The sequence below is a fragment of the Gopherus evgoodei genome, chromosome 2, assembly GCF_007399415.2.
Source record: "Gopherus evgoodei ecotype Sinaloan lineage chromosome 2, rGopEvg1_v1.p, whole genome shotgun sequence".
NCBI classification, from domain to species: domain Eukaryota; kingdom Metazoa; phylum Chordata; order Testudines; family Testudinidae; genus Gopherus; species Gopherus evgoodei.
In genome coordinates, this window is record NC_044323.1 from 6,217,824 (window position 1) to 6,243,099 (window position 25,276).

At 43.3% G+C, this 25,276-nt stretch overlaps 1 protein-coding gene across 1 annotated transcript; it reads left to right on the plus strand.

Annotated features, from left to right (window-relative positions):
- The first annotated feature begins 1,992 nt into the window (after nt 1–1,992).
- Nucleotides 1,993–24,858, plus strand: ARF1 (ADP ribosylation factor 1). The gene is made up of 5 exons (XM_030549864.1): nt 1,993–2,100; nt 19,117–19,301; nt 20,388–20,498; nt 21,326–21,450; nt 23,362–24,858. The coding sequence occupies exons 2-5, from the start codon at nt 19,154–19,156 to the stop codon at nt 23,521–23,523; spliced, it is 546 nt and encodes a 181-aa protein (XP_030405724.1). The 5' UTR covers nt 1,993–2,100; nt 19,117–19,153; the 3' UTR covers nt 23,524–24,858.
- Nucleotides 24,859–25,276: the final 418 nt, after the last annotated feature.

Below are 25,276 nucleotides of genomic sequence, written 5' to 3' on the forward strand. Positions count from 1 at the left end.
ATTCCAGCAACTACACCCATGTAAATACAAAAAAAAGCAATATAAACCTATTGTCTTACTATCCTTGTACTTACAACTTGGAAACAGAAGATTAGAAAGCCTGGAGATAGAAAAATCACTCTCAGAGCCGAGAGGGCACAGACACAAGACAAAGAACAAAGAACTCACACCCAAAACTTCCCTCCACCCAGATTTGAAAAAGTCTTGTTTCCTGATTGGTCCTCTGGTCAGGTGTTTGGTTCCCTGTGTTAACCCTTTACAGGTAAAAGAACATTAACCCTTAGCTATCTGTTTATGACAGGGTGTGAGGCATGAACAAAGCATGAATGACTATATGGTGGCTCAAGTGTGAAAAGATGATACATGGCATGAACTTGTTCATGGGGCAGTGCAAGGCCTGAACGTGACAGTGCAGCAAGGGGCTTAAATGTGTCACCATGAGGCACAAAGTACATCTGTATCTTCATGAAGCATGTGCATGTCACCACATGTGTGTCACCATGAAGCAGTCCATCATCACAGGTGTGTATGTTTCATCACAAGGCATGATGTGTGCCAATGTCCTCACAGGGTACGTGCTTGTCACCACAAACCATTAAGTGCCAGTGTCACGACAGAACATGATGTGTTCCCATGTCTCCATAAGGTGTGTGCTCTCACCACAAGATGTGTGTGTGTCACAAGCATGTGTCACCACAAGATGTGTGCATGTCCTACAAGATGTTTGTGTCACAAGGTGTGTGCATGTCACCACGAGGTGTGCAGCGTGCCTATGTCACCATGAGGTGTGTGCTATTTCCACGAGGTGTTTGTGTGTCACTGCAAGGCATGAAGCATGCCCGTGTGAGCACGAGGCGTGTGCTGTCACCCCAAGGTGTGTAGCATGCCCATGCCATGCAACATTTGCTGTCACCATGAGGTGTAAAGCGTGCCTGTCACAAGGCGGGTGCATATCACCATGAAACACGTCACCATGAGGTGTGAAGCATGCCCATGTCACCAAAAGGCATGTGCTATCACCAGGAGGTGTGTGCATGTCACGAGGCATGCAGCATGCCCGAGTCACCACAAGGTGTGTGTCACCAGGGATGTGCAAGTCATCACAAGCCATATGTGCGTTACCAAAAGGGGTGTGCTATCACAAGGCAAGTATGTCACCACAAGCCATGTGCGTGTCACCACAAGGGGTGTGCATCACCACAAGCCATGTGCGTGTCACCACACGGGGTGTGCTATCACCACAAGCCATGTGCGTGTCACCACAAGGCAAGTATGTCACCACAAGGCAAGTATGTCACCACAAGCCATGTGCGTGTCACCACAAGGGGTGTGCTATCACCATAAGGGGTGTGCATCACCACAAGCCATGTGCGTGTCACCACAAGGGGTGTGCCATCACCATAAGGGGTGTGCATCACCACAAGCCATGTGCGTGTCACCACAAGGGGTGTGCTATCACCATAAGGGGTGTGCGTCACCACAAACCATGTGCGTGTCACCACAAGAGGTGTGCTATCACCACAAGGCAAGTATGTCACCACAAGCCATGTGCGTGTCACCACAAGGGATGTGCTATCACCGTAAGGGGTGTGCTATCACAAAGGTGCGCAAGGTGCTCGTGTCACCCCCCCTCCCCCGATGCGAGGCGTACGTGTGTCGCCAGGCGCCTGCGGCTTCGCCAGCAGGACGGACAGGCCCGCTCTGCCCCAGGGCCGCCCAGGCCGCTCACATCCCGCCCCGCCCAGCGGGCAAAGGCCCAACGCAGCACGCGGCAAAAGCCTCCTCTACTCCCAGGCCCCGCCCCCGGCGCGCGCCTCCCTGAGGCTCTCGGCCCCGCCCCCGCGGCGCGCGCGACGGGGATACCGCGACCCCGCCCCCTAGCGCGCCACCTCGTCGCTCCTGCCCCCTCCCCCGTCTGCCCGCCGAACCTGGGCGCCGCGGGAGCCCCGCCCACCGGTCCCCTCCTCGGTTACCCGTCGTGCTCCGCGCAGCCCTGGCACTGACGTGGCTGCCCGCAGCCGCCATCTTGTGAGCCTGGGCGGGGAGCGCGAGAGAAGCGCAGGAGGGAGCCGACCCAGAGCCGGGGGCAGCCAGCGCCGGGTAAGCGGCCACAGTCCCCTCGCGCCGCCGGCCCAGCCTCCGCCCCACGCCCTCCCGCCCCCCGCGGCGGCCTGGGGCCGTTCGGCGCAGGAGGCCGGGCCCGGGGGTGGGGGAGCGGCGGGGCCCGGCCTGCTGGGTGTCCCGGAGCAGCGGGGGCGGCCTGGCGCGTCCCTGCCGAGGGCCCGTGTTGCCCAGCAGGCCGCCCCGCCCTGGGGAGCGTGGGACGCTCGGGGAGCTGCGAGCGATTCAAACGGTCGCTGCCCGGGTGGGGTTCCAGTCCTGCCTTCCTCCCCCTCTCCCCCCCAGGCCCGGCCTAGGCCCTCTCTCTTTCCCCCAGCCTGGCCCTGGCCTAGGCCCTCTCTCCCCTTCCCCCCCCTCAGCCTGGCCCTGGCCTAGGCCCTCTCTCCCCTTCTCCTCGCCCCCCAGCCTGGACCCGGCCTAGGCCCTCTCTCCCCTTTCCCCCCTCCCCCCCCCAGCCTGGACCCGGCCTAGGCCCCCTCTCCCCTCCTCCCCCCAGCCTGGACCCGGCCTAGGCCCCCTCTCCCCTCCTCCCCCCAGCCTGGACCCGGCCTAGGCCCCCTCTCCCCTCCTCCCCCCAGCCTGGACCCGGCCTAGGCACCTGACCTGTGTCCCCCTCAGCCCAGAACCCCCCACCTTGGCCTGGTCAGCTCTATGCACCTAACTCCCCAAACTTGGCCCTGTCAGGCAGGTCTACAGGTCCAACATTCTCTTCCCCCCCTTGGGGGAGTTGGATGGGGGTGGCTGTCAGGTCAGATCTCCCTCTCCAGGTAACTCAGAGCTGGCCCAAGGCATACGGATTCTCCTCTTCCTCAGACTCTTGGCTCTCTATAGGTATTTAATGTCTGTCCAGTCTTGGGAGTGTGATCAGGGATGTGTGCTGAGTATGTGCCTTCATTAAAGGTTTGAGGGTATAATTGCTTAATTCTTGTAGTGCTTGAGTCGGGTTGTGTGATAGGATAAAATGGTGAGGAGTAGAGTTGCTGTCTTTACCCTGGAACAGAATTTCTTCCCAGTCTCAACTGCTTGGGTGGGTGACCCAGGAGATCAGCCTTCCACCCTACTCAGTGTGCATGGCTTCCTTATGACAGATTAGCGGCTGACCTATAAAATCCCATTTGCCTTTATCTGTGTCCCATATATGATACTCCAGGAAGGTAACCTCCTCCCACAATCCAGCTTGCCAGAAGTATAGTGCTCTACATGAAAGAATTCATTGATCATGAGGCATGATTGGTTTTACTCCATTTTAGTATCATTAAAACTGTTTTGTCACAAAATCATCTAGTCAAAGTATTTGACTGGCACTTGCCCTACCAAAGCAAATTCCACAGGTTGGCTGAGTGTATGCATAAGTTTTATTTTGACTCCATCAGCTTCATCTATAGCTGAAATATTAACTATTCAGATAATAATTTGCTGTGCAACCACTGAGCCTCACAATACCTCTTTGAAGAGCATTATTATCCCTGTTGTACCAATGAGAAATTGAGAACTTAAAGTTGAGTGATTTGTCCAAGGTCATATAGCAGAAAAATTCTATTACTATTTTTGCCACTCTAATAACCTGGCAGTTTTTTATCTGAATTTGGGTATTCCCTATCATTCTCTTCCTTTAAGGGAGTTAGACTTTTTCTCCAAATATCCTTTAGTTCTTTGTGGCTTTCTACTCAAAATTTTACCATTATGTACAGTGTTAAGCTTGTAGGTATGGAAGGAAAGGGATTTTCTGAAAATGTATTTAGGGGGTTAGTTTGATGCCATTATTTCTTCTACTGGGCACCCATAATTGTTGCAAAGCTTGGGAGCTGCCTGCTTCCCCCAACCCATTATTGTAATGGTAGCCCTGGATAAAAAGGTGAGGAAATTTACCTGACTTGAAGCTCTTACATTGGCTGGCTCGACTGTCTTCATTTGCCATGCTTACTGACACCTCTGCTCTGGCAGAGCAGCAAAACCAAGAGATGGTTTAAACAAATGTCACTTCTACAAACTCAGCGGCTTTGGGAGCTATAGCAATGGACACTGGTTAAAAAACTCATTTTAAAAATTAGGTGCAGGTTAGGTTGTGCCCATAAATAGGTGGCTTGACTGATCATGGTGTCCACTTATTTGCCATGAGTTCTTAATTCAAGAAACTTGAATCAGATATAGTGTCTGTTACTCATCTCAACATCAGTCTGTATCAGCAAATCCCTTTATATAAAGTTATATGAAAGTAATTTTTTTTTTTGCATTCTTATCTGAAAAGGGACTATAAAAGTGGTACATTCTTACTCAATAGATCTTTTGTGTAGGTCTGAGTCATACTTGCTGAGTGTGTTGACAAAATGGAGAGTTGTCCTAGGCTTTGGAGCTAGCAGAGTTAGGAGTAGACTGGATTCTCTTCCTTTTTGTGACTCATCAGAATTGTTCAGTGTGTGTTACCCCATGTGAAACTGTCTGTGGGAACTAGGGGTGCATGGGTACATCTAAGGGCATAATTACCCCTCAGAACCCTTATTACATACATTCGTGGAAGAAGGAAAGAAACCCATCTTGACAACAAGATTGGTTGAGTTCAGAAGGATGCGAGTTAAGTGAAATGACTCTCTTCCTATCAAACCTGCTCAGAAAATCACTGAGATGACAATATTTTCGTTGCAGAGTAGTAGTACACTTTAGTTTCATCATCTGTTACAAAATATTTTATCATGTGTAGGTCATTCTCATGAGTATTTCAGTATTCTGGATTCTTTACAATGGGTACATTTGGTCAACATAGCTTATGGCTACACTACAGCTTAAGTCAACACAAGTTGTGTTGCTCAGGGGTGTGAATTGGCCACCCCCCTGAGGGACATAACTTGTGCCTGGTTAAGCACCAATGTGGTCAGCACTATGGCAGCAGGAGAGCTCCGGATAACATAGCCACTGCCATTCATTGGGGGTGGGTTAGTTAAGTGAACAGGAGACTCCCATCTGCTTAGAGCAGTGACATTAGAGAGCTTACAGTGACACAGCTCCATTGGTGCCACTGTGCTGCTGTAAGTGCTCTCATGTAGCCATAGTTGTATAAAATTGAGATTCCATGAAAAATCAGGTGTCTTTTTTTCCCTCCCAGTCTGTTGAAGGCCTTGTTAGCGTGGAAGCTGTAGAGCTGGTATTACAGCTACCACTATCCCCAGTTATCATGCTCTCCTTTTCCTGATGGGCAAAAGTTTTGAATCAGTTTCCTGCTACAACAGCTGTTTTTCTGCATTATTCAGCATTTTTTCTTGCTGCTTGCAAGTATCTAATTTTATTTCTTGTTTCTAATACATGGAAACATTGTGTGAATATATGATATTACTTTTGCTGATGTCTCAATTCTAATATTCCTCTTCATATGTTGATCTTGATCCAAACAATCAGTTGAGCATTGGCTCTTGGATTTGGTCATGTGTCAACCACCAATCTTGTTTCATTTATTCTTTAACTTGACTTTATTCACAGTATCTAGGGTGAATTTAATCATAGTGTTGAACTCATAGTGGGTGGGGTAGTATGTCAGACACATACACCTCTATGCTTAAATAACACGAATTCGGATACAACGCAGTAAAGCAGCACTCCAGGGCGGGGGAGGCGGGGCTGCACGATCCAGTAGATCAAACCAAGTTAAATATAACGCTTTTTCACCTATAACACGGTAAGATTTTTTTGGCTCCCGAGGACAGCGTTATATCGAGGTAGAGGTGTAGTAGTTTTAAAGTGTATAAGTATTTTGCTATTTTAAGTCTGAGCCACATTCTGTTTAAGTGGAAGTCGTCAACACTTTCTGCTGGTTAGGCTGAGCATAGTGTTCTTAGGTTTCACCATTTTTAATAGCAGATACAGCTGTGATCAAATTACTTTAGATGTGACTTGACTGGGTAGCAGACTACACTTAACTCTGACATCATCTTTCAGGCAATTGGGGACAGCCAGAAGTTAAAAAATAGAAGAGGCTTCTGCCCAGAAATCTCGTGATTGTAGTCAAAATCCTTCCAGTAAAGTGAATCCTTTACATTTTTTGCCAACCTTTTTGTAAAGGAAGATACAGAAGTTATGATCCAAATGAGTCTCTCTAAACTTAAAAAATGTGGACTGCCAAAAGTTGAGAGAACTCACTGAATTACTATGGAATATGTTAAATTGTTCACCTGTATTTTTAGATAAACGTTATTGGGTTACCCCTGTTCTTTGTCTTGTGATACACCAGTTGTTCATAATATTTTAATGTGGTTCAGGGTTTTATTTTTGAAACTTAGAAGTGCGTCGCTGCTTCTTATGCATCAGATTGAACTTGAAAACAAGAACCCCAGACTGATGTGCTTTTGAGTAAAATGTTAAAGGGTCCATCTTTTGTTTCCATGGGTTCTAGAACATTGTGCAATCTACTTCTGTTCGCGTTACTGCGGGAATGACTAAATCTTTAGTGCGCTAGGGCAATATCTAACTGTTGATACACATATTCCTCCTATTTGTTTCTATTACAGTAGCACCTACGGGCCCCATTATGCTTAGCACTGTACGTGCACACAGTGTGAAGAAGGTTTCTTCCCAGAAGAACTTACAATTTAAGTAGACATAGGTGAATGTAACAGATAGAAGAGATGTAATGGGATTTAGGTGGACTATGTTCTTTAAGAGTCATGGTTCGTTCTCCTGCAGAAGCAATTGAGAAACTGTGGCCAAAGTTGCAAGTAAGATATACTGTCAATGAAGAACATAATCTTGATCTGAAGAGGTGCTAAGCCGCCTTCAGCCCCTGCAGCAGTTGCATTTATTTGGTCCTGATATTTAGCTGCTCTTGTATGGCAGTTTGGCAGAGAAGTTCACTTCATTTGGAGAAGCATTTGAGAACAGTTGTGGCCCGCAGCATTCCTCTGGATCTGTAAAAGCAGCAAAGAATGCTGTGGCACCTTATAGACTAACAGACGTTTTGGAGCATGAGCTTTCGTGGGTGAATACCCACTTCCTCAGGTATATATATGCTAGCATATATATATATATATATACACACACACATACATATACATATACATATACATATACATGCCTGCCTGCCTGCCTGCCCCTGGATATTTCCACCACATGCATCTGAAGAAGTGGGTATTCACCCACGAAAGCTCATGCTCCAAAACGTCTGTTAGTCTATAAGGTGCCACAGGATTCTTTGCTGTTAATACATCATGAGAGTATTAAATGATACCATCTCTTGCTTTGCAGCTTATCTTTAAATACTTTGTATATGACTCATTTTTAGTTATAAGACTTCATAGAAAGTTAGATTCCTGATGATGATACATACTTAGACTAAAAATTCTGAAAATTAACATGACTTCTACCTCTAAAACAGTTTCTCTCAAATTGGGATTGCTGCTTGTATAGGGAAAGCCCCTGGCAGGCCAGGCCAGTTTGTTTACTTGCCCCGTCCGCAGGTCCAGTTGATCACAGCTCACAGTGGCAGCAGTTCGCTGCTCCAGGCTAATGGGGGCTGCTGGAAGCATTGTGAGCCGAGGGACTTACTGACCGCCGCTTCCAGCAGTCCCCATTAGCCTGCAGCGGTGAACCACAGCCAATGGGAGCTGCAATCGACTGGGGCAGGTAAACGAACCAGCCCAGCCCACCAGGGGCTTTCCCACCACAAGCAGCAACCCCCGTTTGAGAGAAACTGATCTAAAATTTATGCTTAATTTTAGTCTTGTAAATAGTATCTTGAAAGTAGCAGTCTTGATTTCAATAGAAAAAATTAGAAATCAAAAACTATAATTCCAGCTTCAAAGAATTCTTTGAGTTGACTACAACTACTTCCTATTTAGCTGTCTTTCATCCTTTGCTTCATAGGTGAAAGGCCAGTAAACTTCTACTAATCGTTGGGTATAACTGTTGTTGAATAGTCATCTATGGAGTCAGTGAAGTTACATCCTTGACAGTATTCTGATCAAGAGCTATTTTTAAAATTTGCTGCAGTAGAACATTTTTAAGCTGCAAGGAAACAGATTCTTCAAGTACAAAAGAAAGCAGGCAGGTATGTTTAACTGGCTATATCCATTTCAGGTGTGAAATACTATGCTGCTAGATTACATTGCCACTAAAACTTCTAAGGCCATGTCTACATTTAAAATTTTGCAGCGCTGGTTGTTACAGCTGTATTAGTACAGCTGTATAGGGCCAGCGCTGCAGAGTGGCCACACTTACAGCAACCAGCGCTGCAAGTGGTGTTAGATGTGGCCACACTGCAGCGCTGTTGGGCGGCTTCAAGGGGGGGCTTGGAGAACGCGAGAGCAAACCGGGGAAGGAGACCAGCTTCGCCGCGGTTTGCTCTCGTGTTCCCGAACCCCTCTGCAAACCGCAGGGAAGGAGACCTGCTTGCTCGGGGTTCGGGGAACGCGAGAGCAACCCGGGAAAGGAGACCAGCTTCGCCGCGGTTTGCTCTCGCGTTCCCGAACCCCTCTGCAAACCACAGGGAAGGAGACCTGCTTGCTCGGGGTTCGGGGAACGCGAGAGCAAACCGGGAAAGGAGACCAGCTTCACCGCGGTTTGCTCTCGCGTTCCCGAACCCCTCTGCAAACCGCAGGGAAGGAGACCTGCTTGCTCGGGGAACGCGAGAGCAAACCGCGGCGAAGCTGGTCTCCTTTCCCGGTTTGCTCTCGCGTTCCCGAACCCCCCCTGCAAACTGCAGGGAAGGAGACCTGCTTGCTCGGGGTTTGGGGAACGCGAGAGCAAACCGGGAAAGGAGACCAGCTTCGCCACGGTTTGCTCTCGCGTTCCCGAACCCCTCTGCAAACCACAGGGAAGGAGACCTGCTTGCTCGGGGAACGCGAGAGCAAACCGCGGCGAAGCTGGTCTCCTTTCCCGGTTTGCTCTCGCGTTCCCGATCCCCCCTGCAAACCGCAGGGAAGGAGACCTGCTTGCTCGGGGTTCCGGGAACGCGAGAGCAAGCTGGGGAAGGAGACCAGCTTGATTACCAGAGGCTTCCTCCTTCCACGGAGGTCAAGAAAAGCGCTGGTAAGTGTTTACATTGGATTACCAGCGCTGGATCACCAGCGCTGGATCCTCTACACCCGAGACAAAACGGGAGTACGGCCAGCGCTGCAAACAGGGAGTTGCAGCGCTGGTGATGCCCTGCAGATGTGTACACCTTCAAAGTTGCAGCGCTGTAACTCCCTCACCAGCGCTGCAACTTTCTGATGTAGACAAGCCCTAAGATAGTTTATCCCTGTGAAAGTTAGAAATGACCCAACATCTAAACAGTACTTTACAGGTCAAAGGCATAGTGCCAACTTCAAAATTGCTCTTTGTTCTAAGTATTTTGTCTACTATTCTTACAAGCCACAGCAAGGAAAACTAAAGAAGTTGAGTAAAACTATTTTTCTTTGATTTTGTTTTTCCTCACTCTGTTCATTTGTTAGCACTTTGTAGAAGTCTATGGAAATACAAATTTTACTTAGTCTTCAATGAGGAAGAGTGCCTTTGATGTTTTTTTATTAGGGGGAGGAGGGGAATTGATTCATAAGCATGTCATTCATGCCCATTAAGCATATAAGTAGCTGGCAAAACATTTGGACACACGAAGCAGTTTCTATAATTACATTTTGGTTATATTGACAAGAAAGCTAATATAGGCAGTTGGGGATGGAGAAAAGGACTGCTGTGAACAATATTTTAAATACATATCTGAAATCACAAGTTTAATATTACATTTCAGACCAGTAGTGCTGTGGCTTCAAAGTGGTCAGTTTTTTAATACAAAGAAGGCATTTTGACTAGTTATATTGTAAATAGCATGTTGTGGTGCACAAGAATGTGTATGTACATTAATGATACTCTTTACCAGTTGTAGCTATTGAAAGAAAAAGCTGAAGGAAAAACAGCTGAAACTGCTAGTGCTGGCTAAAGGCTTTGCAAGTCTTCAGAATGCCTTCCTTACAGATGCTTTCACTTTTTAACAGACATCGAATATCAGGGTTGGAAGGGACATCAGGAGGTCATCTAGTCCAACCCCCTGCTCAGAGCAGGACCAATTCCCAACTAAATCATCCCAGCCAGGGCTTTGTCAAGCCTGACCTTAAAAACCTCTAAGGAAGGAGATTCACCACCTCCCTCGGTAACCCATTCCAGTGCTCCACCACCCTCCTACTGAAACAGTTTTTCCAAACGTCCAACCTAAACCTCCCCCACTGCAACTTGAGACCGTTACTCCTTGTTCTGTCATCAGGTACCACTGAGAACAGTCTAGATACATCCTCTTTGGAACCCCCTTTCAGGTAGTTGAAAGCAGTTATCAAATCCCCCCTCATTCTTCTCTTCTGCAGACTAAACAATCCCGGTTCCCTCAGCATCTCCTCATAAGTCATGTGCTCCGGCCCCCTAATCATTTTTGTTGCCCTCCACTGGACTCTTTCCAGTTTTTCCACACCCTCCTTGTAGTGTGGAGCCCAAAACTGGACACAGTACTCCAGATGGGGCCTCACCAAAGTTGAATAGAGGGGAATGATCATGTCTATCGATCTGCTGACAATACCCCTACTTATGCAGCCCAAAATGCCGTTAGCCTTCTTGGCAGGAAGGGCACACTGTTGACTCATATCCAGCTTCTCGTCCACTGTAACCCGTATGTCCTTTTCTGCAGAACTGCTTCCTAGCCATTCTGTCCCTAGTCTGTAACAGTGCCTGGGATTCTTCCGTCCTAAGTGCAGGACTCTGAACTTGTCCTTGTTGAACCTCATCAGGTTTCTTTTGGCCCAATCCTCTAATTTGTCTAGGCCCCTCTGTATCCTGTCCCTACCCTCGAATGTATTTACCACTCCTCCCGTGACATGCTTGTACTCTGAAGTAAGGAATTAAGCTTTTCTGCAGTCAGTCTTATTTGCTAGCAGTGCCTTTCCATCTTTTCAGTGTTGGATGTCATCTGTAGTAGAAGAGTTTGTGAGCAAGATGCTTATGCTCCTGCCCAGTAGCTTTTCTTGCAGTGGTTTGAAACAGTGAACACGTGTGACACCAGTTTAATTGCTGCTGAAGCTCGATGTGAGTGCTGTTATGGAGGAGCACAGATGTAAATATACTTGTATTGCATCAACATTCTACTCCTTAAATTGTGAAAATGGCAGAAGAATGTTGGATGTACAGGTTTTTCCCCACTCTGTTGCCTTAAAGCATTCTACAATATCTTTTAGTTAAAACAGTGTACAGTTGCAGGAGATGGCGGCTTACATCACAATTGCTTTTTTTTCAGTCGATAAAGAAGTTGAATCAGTTGTACATGGCCAAATGGAACTGTGCCATGAAAGACTAAAACGGGGTGGCCAACCTGTGGCTCTGGAGCCACATTCGGCTTGTCAGAAGTTAATATGCAGCTCCTTGTATAGGGACTGACCCCAGGGCTGGTGCTACAGGCACCAACTTTCCAATGTGCTAGGGGGTGCTCACTGCTCAACCCTTGGCTCTGGGATAGGCCCTGCTCCCTCCCCTGAGCCTGTCGTGCCCTCGCTCCCCCCCCCCCCCCCCCCCCGAGCATTCTGCATGCCACAAAAATGGTGATTGGGAGTGAGGGGGAGGCGCTGATCGGCGCTGCCGATGGGTGGAAGCCTCAGGGAGGGGGACTTGCTGACGTATTACTGTGGCTATTTGGAAATGTACATTGGTAAATTCTGGCTCCTTCTCAGGCTGTCCGACCATGGACTAAAAAATTGCATTCTAGTTTTCAAAGATCTTAAATCCTAGTTAAAACATCAGTACAAATATGCACCTTTCTTGTCAGATTTACAGTATAGTTTGAATTAAAATTAGTAGACTGGCTTTATTCAACAACTATTGGACAGCATGTGAGCAGGAAAAGGAGGAACATACTGAATTTCTAAAGGCATGCAAGTAAAATAAAATGTCATTAAAACTGGTATGGATGCAGAAGTATAGAACACTACTAACCATGTAAATTTTAGTCACATCTTTTATTTTAGATTGTGTAATGTTTAAAGCCACTTGTCTGTGGTGCCTTGCCACTTGACAAACTTCTACAATGAATCCTGCATAGTAAAACATTAGTATAAGACTCATTGACTCTAATTTTAACTTTGCTGTGAGTTTAAGATACATCACTTGCTAGAAATTTACCTGTAGTTTGAGATCTTCTACTTCCTGTTATAAATTTGCAGAGTCTTATCCAGAAATGAGTCTTTGTTCCTCTTATTGCTTACCAATGACACACAAGGTCTTAACTGAACCTGAATAACAGGTTTCTACCACTGTGCAAACCTTATGGGAGGTGCTATAGAATGCAATATCAGAGTACGGGTGTGCTCTGTAGTGCTCGGGGCTTGTCTACACTTACAACCACGCAGCGATGCAGCTGCCACTGTAGCGCTTAGTTAAGGCTCTGCCTATGCTGACAGAAAAGCTTCTCCTTTTGACGTAGGCACTCCACATCCCTGAGTGGCAATAGCTAAGTCGATGGGAGAAGCCCTCCCATTAAGAGTTTTGTCTGCCCCAGTGGTTTGGTCAGTATAACTGTTCCGCTCAGGTGTGGGTTTTCACCTGAGGGATATAGTTCCACCAACATATGTTTGCAGTGTAGTCCAGGGCTCGGCCTAATGAGGAGCAACAAAACAGGAGTAAGAGCAGCAAGGGGTGTTTTGGAATATTCAGAGCTGGTGAATGGTACTAGATTGACATCCAGGGAGGCTGAAATCGTGTCTACAAAACGCTGTTGGCACATTTAGCAGCAGCTCAATCTGTCCAACCCCTGACCTGGAGGACCCTCCCTTACAGGTGATAAGAAAATAGAATCTGTTCATTTTCTAGTATCTCTTTTGGGGATGCCAGATGGGACTTGCTTATAATGCAAAACTACCTGTTGCTGACAATGGGTGGTGCTGAATATGGTTTGGCTGCATATAAAGACAAGGATAAACCATATTAAGGTAGCTTTTGCCATGTAGACAAGCCCCAGCTGAACTACTTGTGCTCGTTATACCTGTGCACTGGTGTCATAGCATTCCCTCTCAGATCTGAACCTTACAGTTGAGAAAATGAGATACTAGCACCTGAATCCTCTAAGCTTAATTACCAGCTTAGATCTGATAGCACTGGGAACTAGACTGAGACCACCAAATTATCTTCATCTGGACTGTCATACAGCCAACAGTGGTAATATTTGGGGTCTCTACTAACTTGAGTAGAGGAAGATTCTTTATTTAAGAATAGACCATATATTGGGTAGTTAAGACTCTCACTCTAGTATAGTTTGCCTTTTCTCAGGTAAGACACATAATGGCACATGTCCAGACATCTGGAACAGGCAAGAGAATGAGAAAACACTGGTATGTCTACACTATAAATGTGTGCGGCGGGCCCATGTCAGCTGACTCTGGCTCATGAAGCTCAGGCTGCAGGGCTGTTTACTTTTCATGGGCCTTTTTGAGTATGTTCACACTGCAATTAAAGGTCTCTCCATATGGAGTGGAGAATAACTATTCAGAAATTGTCAGTGTTAATAATTAGGCTGGTGATCTTCATAAGTAGATGTGCTAGGGGAAAGAACTAGAAGACACTGTTTATATTACAGTAGTGTGAGATGCCCCAGTCGTGATTAGTAAGTCCCTGTTATACTTTGCACTATACAGACATGTGAAGATACAGAAGGCATGACTGAATACTATTGTTAATGTAAGAGAATGTGTAAAAATAGCACAAACTAGTCTTAAAAAAAGAGCGAGATTATGGGGTGGTGACAATGCAAGTTATGCTGATTGGAAGGAGACAGAAAAGGAATTGGAGACTGGAAGAGGGGTAAAATAATAGAAGCTTCCCTCCATCCAGCAGCCATGCCAGGGGGTAAGTTTTATCTGACACCTGGCCAGAGACAAATACAGAAGAGTCCCCAAGCAGAGTCCACGAATAGCACCAGGAATTGCATAATTAACTCAGGTTTGCAGCTGGGTTTCTCACTAGAGCAGTGGTCCCCAACCTTTTTGTGGCCAGTAGCACATTCATGTTTTCAGAATAGTGTGATGGGCACCAACAATTTTTCAAGACTTATTTTGTATTTGTACATTAAATAATACAAAAAATCATTTAATATTACATAATATATGAATCAAGAGAGAAGCCGGAGAAAAGCCGTGAGGAAAGAGAAGACTGGTGCCTGCAGCCCCGGAGTACTCTGTCCCCAGCAGGCGCGGGGCCCCAGATTCTCTCCTCTGCTGGACACTAGGTGGGGCCCTGCGCCTGCCGGGGACCAAGAACACTGGCGCCTGCAGCATTAATTCTGTCCCCAGCAGGCGCAGGGCCGTTGCTTCTTTCCCCTGCTGAGCACTAGGCGGGCACACATAAATGCCCTGGCGAGCGCCATGGTGCCCACAGGCACCACGTTGGGGACCACTGCACTAGAGCATTGCTACTGGTAAGTCTTGCTTCTGTGAGATGGGTACCTAATGTTTCAAGTTCTGACTCTTACAAGGATGAAAACTGTACTACAGCTGTATCGTCTCAAGTATTGGGTACTGTTTGGGTGCTACTATAGAGAATATTGGACTAGATACAGAACTGGATAACAAGTGTAGTAAAAGATACATTGTATCTGAGAAGAGTTAAGATAATTTAAAATGGAGACATAGCGGAAAGTGTAAAAATCTGAAGTTGAATAGAAAGGTGGATGTCATAAAACTAATGAGGAAGATGATAGTTTTAATTTAGGCTTAAATGGGGAGCACAAACTTATCTGCCATGGAAAGGATTCAAGGAAAATCCTACTAGGTCTCTCTAGTTTGTGGAAGGGAAGTAGCAATGGAATGCAAGTGTAAACATAGAAACTTCTTACTGTAAGACAAGCACAGATTTTATGCTTTTTTTGAGGCATGGGAAGATGTTGAGAATCTCAACTACATGTTAACTGAGTATCAAATTTTAAATGGCTACTGTCAAGATAGTCATAACCTAAATTGAGTTACATGCCTTTAAACGTGTAAAATGTCTTTTAAAAATTTACTCTTAACTTTTTACAGGACTTGTAAAGTAGCCTAATAGTGGTCGTACTCAGACCTCCAACGGGGCTGTGGTTATAAATCTTTTTTTTTTTTTAAAGAGGAGACTTGGACTTTATTTTCTTATATAATCTGGTATAGGGAGCTGCTGTGGAGGCAGCATACTGGTGCCCAGTGGAGCACTTCCTGTCATTCACTCCCCTCTCGCCAAATAAGGATTGGCAGTGTCTGCTGCGAAAGGAGGCATCTCCTGTTCTTGTCTGGAAGACCCGTGACAGTCTTTTGAGGAAATAGGGGCTCTAGAAAGAAGGAAATGCATTCCTTTGCAAATGAGTCATGCCACAGTCTTTCTGTTTGATACAGCATTCATAAGTTGAGCTTCCGTTCTCTCTGATAGCCCAGTGTTTTGGCTCTATAGGGATATGAAAGCAGCATTAAGTTTTCTTAAGAGAAAGCATCTCTTTTTAACAATGACAGTAAAACAAACTTTAACTGGAAGTAAAACCAACACTAAGGACAGTTTCCATGCCACATCTTTTTAAACTTAAGTGAATTAAATGTTGGTGAAAGATTCTAGAATGACAGCCCTTGAGACTGAAGTCTCCTATTCATGGAATAAGCAAAACATGGACATTGGTGCATCAGAAGCATTACACTGTGCCTATCCTAATGTAAACGAGAGCAGTAGCTTCTTGATCATGCTGAAAATAATAAGGATCCCTTTGACAGAAGGCACTGGCATGTGCAGATCTTTCTTGGCCACTACACTGAGTCATATTTAGTCTAAATTCAAATATTTTTATATTGGCTTCAGTAATATTCAGTAATTCCACAATTATTTTTAAAAGTTTGGTTAAATATATAGATTAGAACATTATTTTTAAGAACATTAATTGCTGAGAACCTTCAATGAGTTTTGCAGCGAAACTATACTGTTAACACATTGCTGAACAACTCAAGGTAGATTCTGATTTTTCTCTCTCTGCATTACTCATTGCTAAGTATTTTGGGGATGGGGAAGTGTAGTAACTGGCATGTTTTAGTTATCAAAAGAAAGATGTGTTCTGGGACATGGACTGTCTTAAAAATTTCTTAAATTCAAGGGACAATCATAAGTCTCACTTGCCTACTGCACATGTGCAATAAACTTTCAGATGACTGATTCATTGGTAATGTGTTAACAAAGAACACATATAAAGAATTTGGCTTATTGTAGTAAACAGAAATCCTCTAAAACTCATGCAGTTTCTGACTATATATTCCTGCTGTCTTTTTTTGTTCTAAAATTTAATTTTACGTTTCTCAACTTTTCTGTTAGTGATGGTCATCTCTGTGTATATCAGTGTACATTTGAGACCTCAGTTTCTAGGCAAAACAGTAACAAAGTGAATTATGCTAGCAATTCACTGTAATGCAGTGTCACCATCTACTGGTTAAGGAACATAAAAACATTAAGCTTTTGTTTTTAAATGCTTTTAAGTTCTTACCCCTTCTCTCTGGTCAAATTTCTCTTGGATGTAGCTTTCAGTTGAATGCTAACATAAAGTGATATTCGTTAAAAAAAATTTATTGTCGTAAACTGCAATAATCCCTATCCTTAGAATGACATGGTAATATCTTTTATTGAACCAGCTTCTGTTGGTGAGAGACAGGGTTGCTCCAATAAAAGATATTACTTCAGCCACCTTGTCTTGCCAATATCCTGGGACCTGCACAGCTACAACACTGCATATCCTTAGAATGTAATACTGAATTTGCTGATGGCAACATAATGTACCTTTAATGGAAGTGTAGCTGTATGTCAGATACAAAGGTGAACTGCAAAGGTTTTGCTGAAAATGTAACCCTGTGGGTCAAGACTTAAAAGTAGAAAAGCAGGTATCTGTTAAAAATTAGTCTTGTATTTTAACAGTTTGAGCACTAGTTTCCTCAAATCCTAAAGACTCAAATTCTGAGCTATTTTTTGGTCTTCAACTTTCATCCCAACCTCAGTACTCACTCATGTATAGAAAGGATTAGACTAGAGTGATTGAGAAAGTGATGGTGGTGTCCTTTTGACTGATATTTTTGCATACCCAATATCAACCAACAGTCAGTGATATCTCATAGAAAGTTTCAATAAAACCAGTTGATCCACTTTTGAGAAGAATGTGTCAAAGATGCGGGTTTGGTGTTTAGCAAAGCCTCAGCCAATATGATTGCGCTGCAAATTGTCTTCCTCTTATAAATCAATCCACCGGTGAGGAGGGAAGAAACTGTTAAAGAGCAAGGAAACATGGTGGGCTGTGTCATGGGATTTCTCTATTCCTGCTTTTTTGTTTAATAAACAGGATAATGTTGAAGTGTTTTTAAAAAAAAAAAAAAAAAGTAAAGGCTCAGGTCTTATCTTCTAGCCAGCTTAGAGTGAATGGTATATTTATCATTTTGAGGTAATATATGTGCTATGAGTAACCCGCACAAAGCGTTGGGGCGAGATGAAATAGTCAAATGTGTTGTTCATGTTGATAAATCATAGGTACACTTCAGTGTTTTCTTTCACTAAAAATTAATGATTAGCTTTCCAATAACTTTTCAGCATTGGAGAAGGATGGTGATACTGAATGTCAGTAATTGAAAGACATTGTGTAAGCATACTAACAAAAGATTCAGGAGTACTTACGGTAGCTATCTTATAATTAGGACTACCTTTTCCCCATTTGTCAAAGTGCTTGAATTTTCCATATTGAGGCAAAACAATTTTTAAAACCCACTAATCTGTATCTAGTGCATTTTAAAATCCTGAAATATACCGTAAGCTCCTTACAGCTTTCTTAGAATGTGTTCAGCTGCTAGTCTATAGCTTTTCTTAGCCCATGTTACTATGAAGAATGTTGTCAGTAGTTATACGTGCAGTAACTTGTACATAAGACCAGATGGGATTCACCCAAGAGTTCTGAAGAAACTCAAATATGAAACTGCAGAATTACTAATTGTGGTATGTAACCTGTTGTGTAAATCAGCCTCTGTACCAGATGACTGGAGGATAGCTAACATAATGCAAATTTTTAAGAGGCTCCAGAGACAATCCTGGCGATTACAAGGTGGTAAGCATAACTTCAGTACCAGTCAAATTGGTTGAAAATAGAGTAAAGAACAAAATTGTCAGACAAAAATGGACTCAGTATGCTGGAGAAGAGTCAGTGTGGCTTGTGTAAAGGGAAATTCTCTCACCAATCTGTTAGAATCCTTTGAGGGTGTTAGAATGGAAAAAGTATGGAGAAGGGCAACACACGCTTTGCTTGTATGTGAGGAGAGATTAAAAACATGGACTGTTTATCTCAGAAAAGAGATAATTGAGGGGGTTATGATAGAGCAGAGGTTCTCAAACTGGGGGTCGGGACCCCTCGGGGGGGTCACGAGGTTATTCCATGGGGGGGGTCACAAATTGTCAGCCTCCACCCCAAATCCTGCTTTTCCTTCAGCTTTTATAATGGTGTTAAATATATAAAAATGTGCTCAATTTATAAGAGGGGAGTTGCACTCAGAGGCTTGCTATGCGAAAGGGATCACTAGTATAAAAGTTTGAGAACCACTGTGATAGAGGTTTATACAATCACAAATGGGGGAGAGAAAGTGAATTAGGAAGTGTTAGTTACCCTTTCACAGAACACACGAATCAAGGATCGCCCAATGAAATAAATATGCAGCAGATTTAAAAAAAAACCATAAGGCAGTACTTCTTCACACACTTCACAATTAACCTGTGGAACTCATTGCCTGGGGATGTTGTGAAGGCCAAAAATGTAACTGGGTTCTGAAAAGAATACGTTCATGGAGGATTGGTCCATCAGTGGCTACTAGCGAAGATTGTGAGTCACACACCCCTAACCCAACCCAGTTACTGCCCTGTTCTGTTCATTCCCTCTGAAGCATCCCACACCTGCCACTGTTAGAAGAGCCAAATGGATCATTGGTCTGACCCAGTATAACAATTATGATGTTCTTTTAATTGTCTCAAATTTCTTCTCTCTAGATTTCATTGGCCAGTGAGGGGACACCTTGTTTCAAGCATGGGAAATATTTTTGCTAACCTCTTCAAAGGCCTTTTTGGCAAAAAAGAAATGCGTATTCTTATGGTTGGTCTGGATGCTGCAGGAAAGACCACTATTTTGTACAAACTTAAACTTGGTGAAATAGTAACTACTATCCCTACTATAGGTAAGATATTTACACTTTGCTTGCTTTTTTTAAACTTTTTGAGATTCTGGTCCCAGTGACACATTGTTCACATCCGTGTCTTTAGTTAGTCACATGCTTTGCTGGTTTCATGGCTCAGTTGCAGTGCTGCATCCTGACTTGGCTCTAGTGACAGTTTGCCTCTGATGGGTTGGGGTGGAAGCACTACCTCTTTAAGCCGGAGAGGAGAAGAGAACATATGACCAATGTTCCTTCTAATTTTTTACATCACTGTGCACAATAAATTTTGTTACGTGCACCAATATGAGGTGATGTGTGGCAGTTTAAGGACTGAGGGGTTCAGAGTATGGGGGAAGCAGAAGGTTGGGATGCAGGGGGCAGGGACGAGGGCTGGGGATGAGGGGGCTGGGGTAGAGGGATAGGGAGTGGGGCTCTAGTTGGGGATGAGGGTTGGGGGTGCAGCTGCTCTGGGGCTGTGGTGTGGGGGAAGGAATCCTCCTGGCCCTATCTCAGTGCAGTGGGCCAGGGGAGAGGCACCTTTGGTTGCACACCTGCATGGCCCTTGATAGCCTGCTGTGTGGCTGCGCTGCTTATAGAGAACTTAGCATATGACCGCTTTTAACTTCATTCCTTCTGGCCAAGGTGTGGAGCAGCTCTTGATAGGTGGGGAAGTCTGTCTTAACTTCTCTTTGCTAAGGGCACCATGAACATGAAGTATTTTGGAGGGTAGGGGTGGAAAAACAGAGTGGCTCTTCTAGGGAGATGGAATGATCAGAGGTTAGAATCAAATCAATAAAATCTGAAGATAAGGTACTAAGGAATATATTTAGAAGTCCTTTTAGTTCCTCTTACAGTTCCAGCTGCAGAAGTTTCAGTTGAGGAGCCAGTCATAGACACTCATTACTGTATATTTTTAGGGGACTTCAGAAGGTAAGAGAAATAAGTCTTAACCATATTGAGGTCTTGAGAGGAAAAGTGTGAAATTACAGCATCTAAATTCAACTTCATATACTTATCTTTTTTATGATTAACTTCCAAGCATGAATTGGAGACCGTAGTGTGTATTTTCCTGCTTGATCAATGTTTTTGTCACAATTTCTATTTCAGGTTTCAATGTAGAAACAGTAGAATACAAGAACATTAGCTTCACAGTGTGGGATGTAGGTGGTCAGGATAAGATCAGACCTCTCTGGCGCCATTATTTCCAGAATACACAAGGTGAGTCATCGGTTAAATGACTGTCTGTGTTAAAGAAACTTGTGCATATGTTAAACTTTTTTCCTGAATTGCTTGCTACATGAAAACATAAGCCAAAGCATCAAACGGTCCATTCAAGCGTTTGGTAAGTGGGTACCAATCAATTCTTCAGTGTGTTTGTTTCAATTCCAAAATTAGATTAATGTAGATGCAAAAATGACAACAGTTGCCCCTTTAAAACACTTGAAAATCAGCTCTGCTGCTTACCTGTCAAAACCAGAGTTCCGAATTGTTTCCTCTGCAAGAGTTGAAAATCTGCTTTCAAACTAATGGAGAGAGTATAGGAAAATAGGCTCTTTTTTAAGTGCTTGTCATCTACTACAGAGCTAACATAGAACCATGAGTCAGGGACATCAGATAACTAGAGGAATTGATGTTAAAACACGTCAAATAAGTCTTATAGCAACTCTCCTGCCCTATACCAATTCTTTAAGAGAACTTACACTATCTGAAAATATTTTTGTGGTTTTAGTTCTGTGTGTATATAATTTGAAATTTGTTCTTGGCCCAAAATTGGGAGGAAATCTGTGCATAGTCAGCATTTGTTTGGATTTGTCATTATCTCAAACAAAAGATATTGTAGTAGCCAGAGATGATACATGGAGTGGTACGTATTGATAAGCTGTTTGCTTATCTTCTGTTAAAATTTCAAAATACTACAGATTTAGCCTTGATTGTTCCCCGGCCCCTACCCTCTGCCCACCAGAAAAAACGGGGATTTTTTTTTTAAAGTAGAATTTCTGGTGTGAAGCCAATTTTTTTTAGTAATGATTGTTTTTGTTTTATAGGTTTGATTTTTGTGGTTGACAGTAATGACAGAGAACGAGTGAATGAGGCCAGAGAAGAGCTTATGAGAATGTTGGCTGAAGATGAGCTGAGAGATGCTGTCTTATTAGTGTTTGCTAACAAACAGGTATGCGTTAGCAAGTGATCTTAAAGGCTTCTATAAAAAAAAAAATCTGAAGTCATGAAATAGTTGCGCTAAAATGTTTAGTACACTGCAGTATGACAGTCTTCGACATTCCTTAGTGAGAGACTGAAAGGGTACTCAGTAGAATGCCATATTGACTGATCTGTAGCTCCATTGGCTACAGCAAAATTTTAAGTGTTTTTTCTCTGAAAACTGACTCCATTGAAGTGAAATCATAGGTTTTTATTTGTCTCACTAATTTCCATATCAGATTCTCAGCTTGCTAGTAAAGAATGCTGCCAACTTGAATTTAAGTTAATTTAAAAGTGTTTTCTGCTATTGTATCTGTCTGGGTTTCCCCAGGCAGTCAGGAAACTGACTATAAATAAACACTGCCAAAGCATGCAATAAACTGGAGATAGTTTATCTAATGCGTCAGTTATGACAGTGGTCCCCAACCTTTTCAGGGTGCCAGGAGCCACATGACGAGAACCATGGCTGGCGAACAAGCATCCGCCGAAATGCCACCAAGAAGCGGCAATGTCAAGAGGCGTCACTGCTGAAATCCTGCTGAAAACCAGCTGCATTTCGGCAGTGACGCTGCTTTTCAGCGGCATTTTGGCAGCAACACCTCTTGATGATGATGCTTTTCGTCGGCATTTCAGCAGATGCTTATCCACCGGCCAGTACGTGGGCACACATAGGTGCCTGGCGGGTGTCATGGCACCCTCGGGCACTGCGTTGGGGACCCCCAAGTTATGGTAAATTTAGGTGTCTCTTGTAATAGGTACAAAAATTCTGTCGGTTGACTGCCTTTGTGGTATCCCTTCTACAAAAACATTTTTTTTGTTTTTGAGTGGCAAGCTCTGCAAACTCCCCATAAACTCAGTCTAGCTGGATTTTCTGTCTCATACATCACCACCAGTAGTGCTTGCTTGGCTTGGTCCAGATTAGGTCCTCCTTAAAACTCATGTAACTGGATTGCAAATTTGAACACATGCAACTAATTAACTTTTCTGTGTATAAGAATAGAATTCATCTGACTCAGCTTTACTGGCTACAGCTATTAAAAGCAATAAGTCATCATTGTTAAAACTGAAGGTAGGCAGGGAGCAGAGCTGTTAAGAGTGCTATTTATGTACCTGCTCTTCAGAACGGCACTTTAAGTTTTTTCAGAAAAATCTCATTTCCTCAACCTTGAAGAGAACCTTCTGAATAAATGGGAGCTGACATTGTGAGATCTCCCAGGTAACCTGAAACAGTAACCCTGAAGTGTGAACTATCTTCTCAATGCATGTTAATTCTGAATCTTAGTGAGTTTAAATGACATTAACCATTTTGCTGCTGATCTCTTGGCAGAAGCATCCAGCAATTATAGAATTGTAGACCGCTTGAATAGCGTTCCACCACTTTTTTTAATTTGATCCCTGACTGTAAGATTCCCTTTTTTAAAAAGCACATTACCAAAGTTAAAAGATTAAACAGAAAGCCGTTACTTTGAATTGACAGCTTAGAGAAAGCAGAATCTTAACCTGAGAGCAGAGATTTTCAGAGGTGTAATTTAAATTCTTAAAAATTGCTAAATTAAAATTTAACTGCTAATTTAACTAAAAAGGTAAATTTTTAGATATCCTTGCTTTTCCATTTGATAGAATGAATTCTGCATTTCAGTTCTCCATTATCAGTTTCCTTTTTCTTCAGGGGCAGTTTCATTCATAGGATGAAATAAATCCTTTTTTCTGAAAACTCGCTTTTAGTCAGGATAGTTACTGAGGTGTTATGCAAATACTTCTGTGTTCATTTAAGGAGGTAGTTATTCTTGGTTTCGTACCTTCTCATATGTGAACACTTTTTAACTGGAATATGTAAAGGATTTCTAAGTGGAAAATGACTTCCTTGTTTTCCCTCATTCAGGACCTCCCTAATGCAATGAATGCAGCAGAAATTACAGACAAACTTGGACTCCATTCTCTTCGTCACAGGAACTGGTATATCCAGGCAACCTGTGCCACTAGTGGAGATGGGCTCTATGAAGGACTGGACTGGTTGTCCAATCAGCTCCGAAACCAGAAATGAAACCATAAAACTTCCTCTTCCCTCTTTTTCCACCCCTCCCTTTTATTTCCTCCTCTTCGCCCTTCGCTTTACTCTAATGTGGCAAACTGTGCTACTTTGTGGTATTGAGTGCCGGAAGCTGTTTTCATTACTTTTGTCACAGTATGTATTGCACCATGCTGTAAATGTGGCAAGTACAAGCCTGAAAACAGTTAGGTTTCTTATTTAATGTAAATAGTTTTTGTTTCCAATGAGGCAGTTTCTGGTACTCCTATGCAATATTACTCAGCTTTTTTATTGTAAAGAATCAACTAACTGTTTAGTACTGGGAAGGGATTTAAGCGGATTAACATATGGGTTGCCAGTAATCAATGTGCAATAGAGCTGAAGATTGTCCCTGTTGGGTTGTGAGATCTGTGGTGAGATCCATTTTGGTGGTTGGTTTTTAACTTGAACTCTATTTTTTAAATAGCTACAGAAAAGTAAAACACTTGAACACATAAGTAGTATGTTGGACATAATTTCTGTGATTCCAGTTTGAATACCAGTGATTTCTTAATTATTTTGACACGGCAAAGCAGAAATGAAAGCAAGCTTCATCTGATTAAAATACAGATCTATGTAACTGCGAGATCTCTGGATCTTTCTGTAGTTCATAGCATGTGTGTTCAAAGGTTTGTTTGAACTGGTTTAAAGCAGTTTGCAAATTTATTCATACAACTTAAACCACTGTATTTTGCTTCAGATACGGTTGATATTGTGATCTTCTATCAGACTTCAATAATTTCTGGGAGGTTCACATTTTTAACTTGTTAACATTCTATGTAAAGTGTTTTGTACTTTACTTGTGTGTAAACCACTCCAGAAGGCAAAACCTTTCCACAGAAGGCACAGCCTACATCAGTCCTAAGCTCTATAGTCAGAAAGTACTGTACGTAAATAAGAAATACCATGAAAAAGTCACCAAACATCTAGGTATAGTGTCTAGAAAAAAGCATGAGAGTCTGGAGAGTCATTCCATTCTAGAAGTATTCAATCCCATTTTGGAACAATCCCATATCTGTATATGTGTGAAAACCCTAGGCATCCCTCATACTGCAAGGTTCAGATTTGCCATCAGAAAAAGATCTCTTTACTTTTTTCTTTTGTATTTTGATAAACACTGAAGAAGCTGGAGCTGTTGAAAACATTAAACTTGAGGAACTATGAGAACTGGTTTGTTTAGTGTTGCGGAAACCTGTATGCTTTCAATACACAATTAGTAATCAAACTGTTTTGTATACTTGTTTCAGTTTTCATTTTGACAAACAAGCACTGTAATTAAAGCTATTAGAATAAAATCTCTTAACTATTTCATGTTTTTATGTCTTGCTGTTTATTTGATCACCTCAGAATCATATAAAGAAATATTTGTCAAATAAAATGTTTCCTGAAACTTGCACTAGTATTATTCATAGATCACAATGATCCCTTCCAGTCTTGGAATCACCTTGTCTTGCCTCCTGTATAACGGAGGCCATAAAACCCCCCAAAATAATTCCTAGAGCAGATCTACTAGAAAAACATCTGCTCTTGATTTAAAGATTCAGTGATCTGTGGCATGCTGAGTTGCATCACTGCCTGACCTGTACTATGGGTCACATTTCTACCTGAGCAGTAAGGAATCCTCTCAGAGAGGTGTTGGGCCTTAAATTTGCTGAAATCCATTGGGGGTTGCTCACCAATCTACCCCTTGTCGTACTTCTAAGCAGTAACTTAATGTGGGATCTCAAAA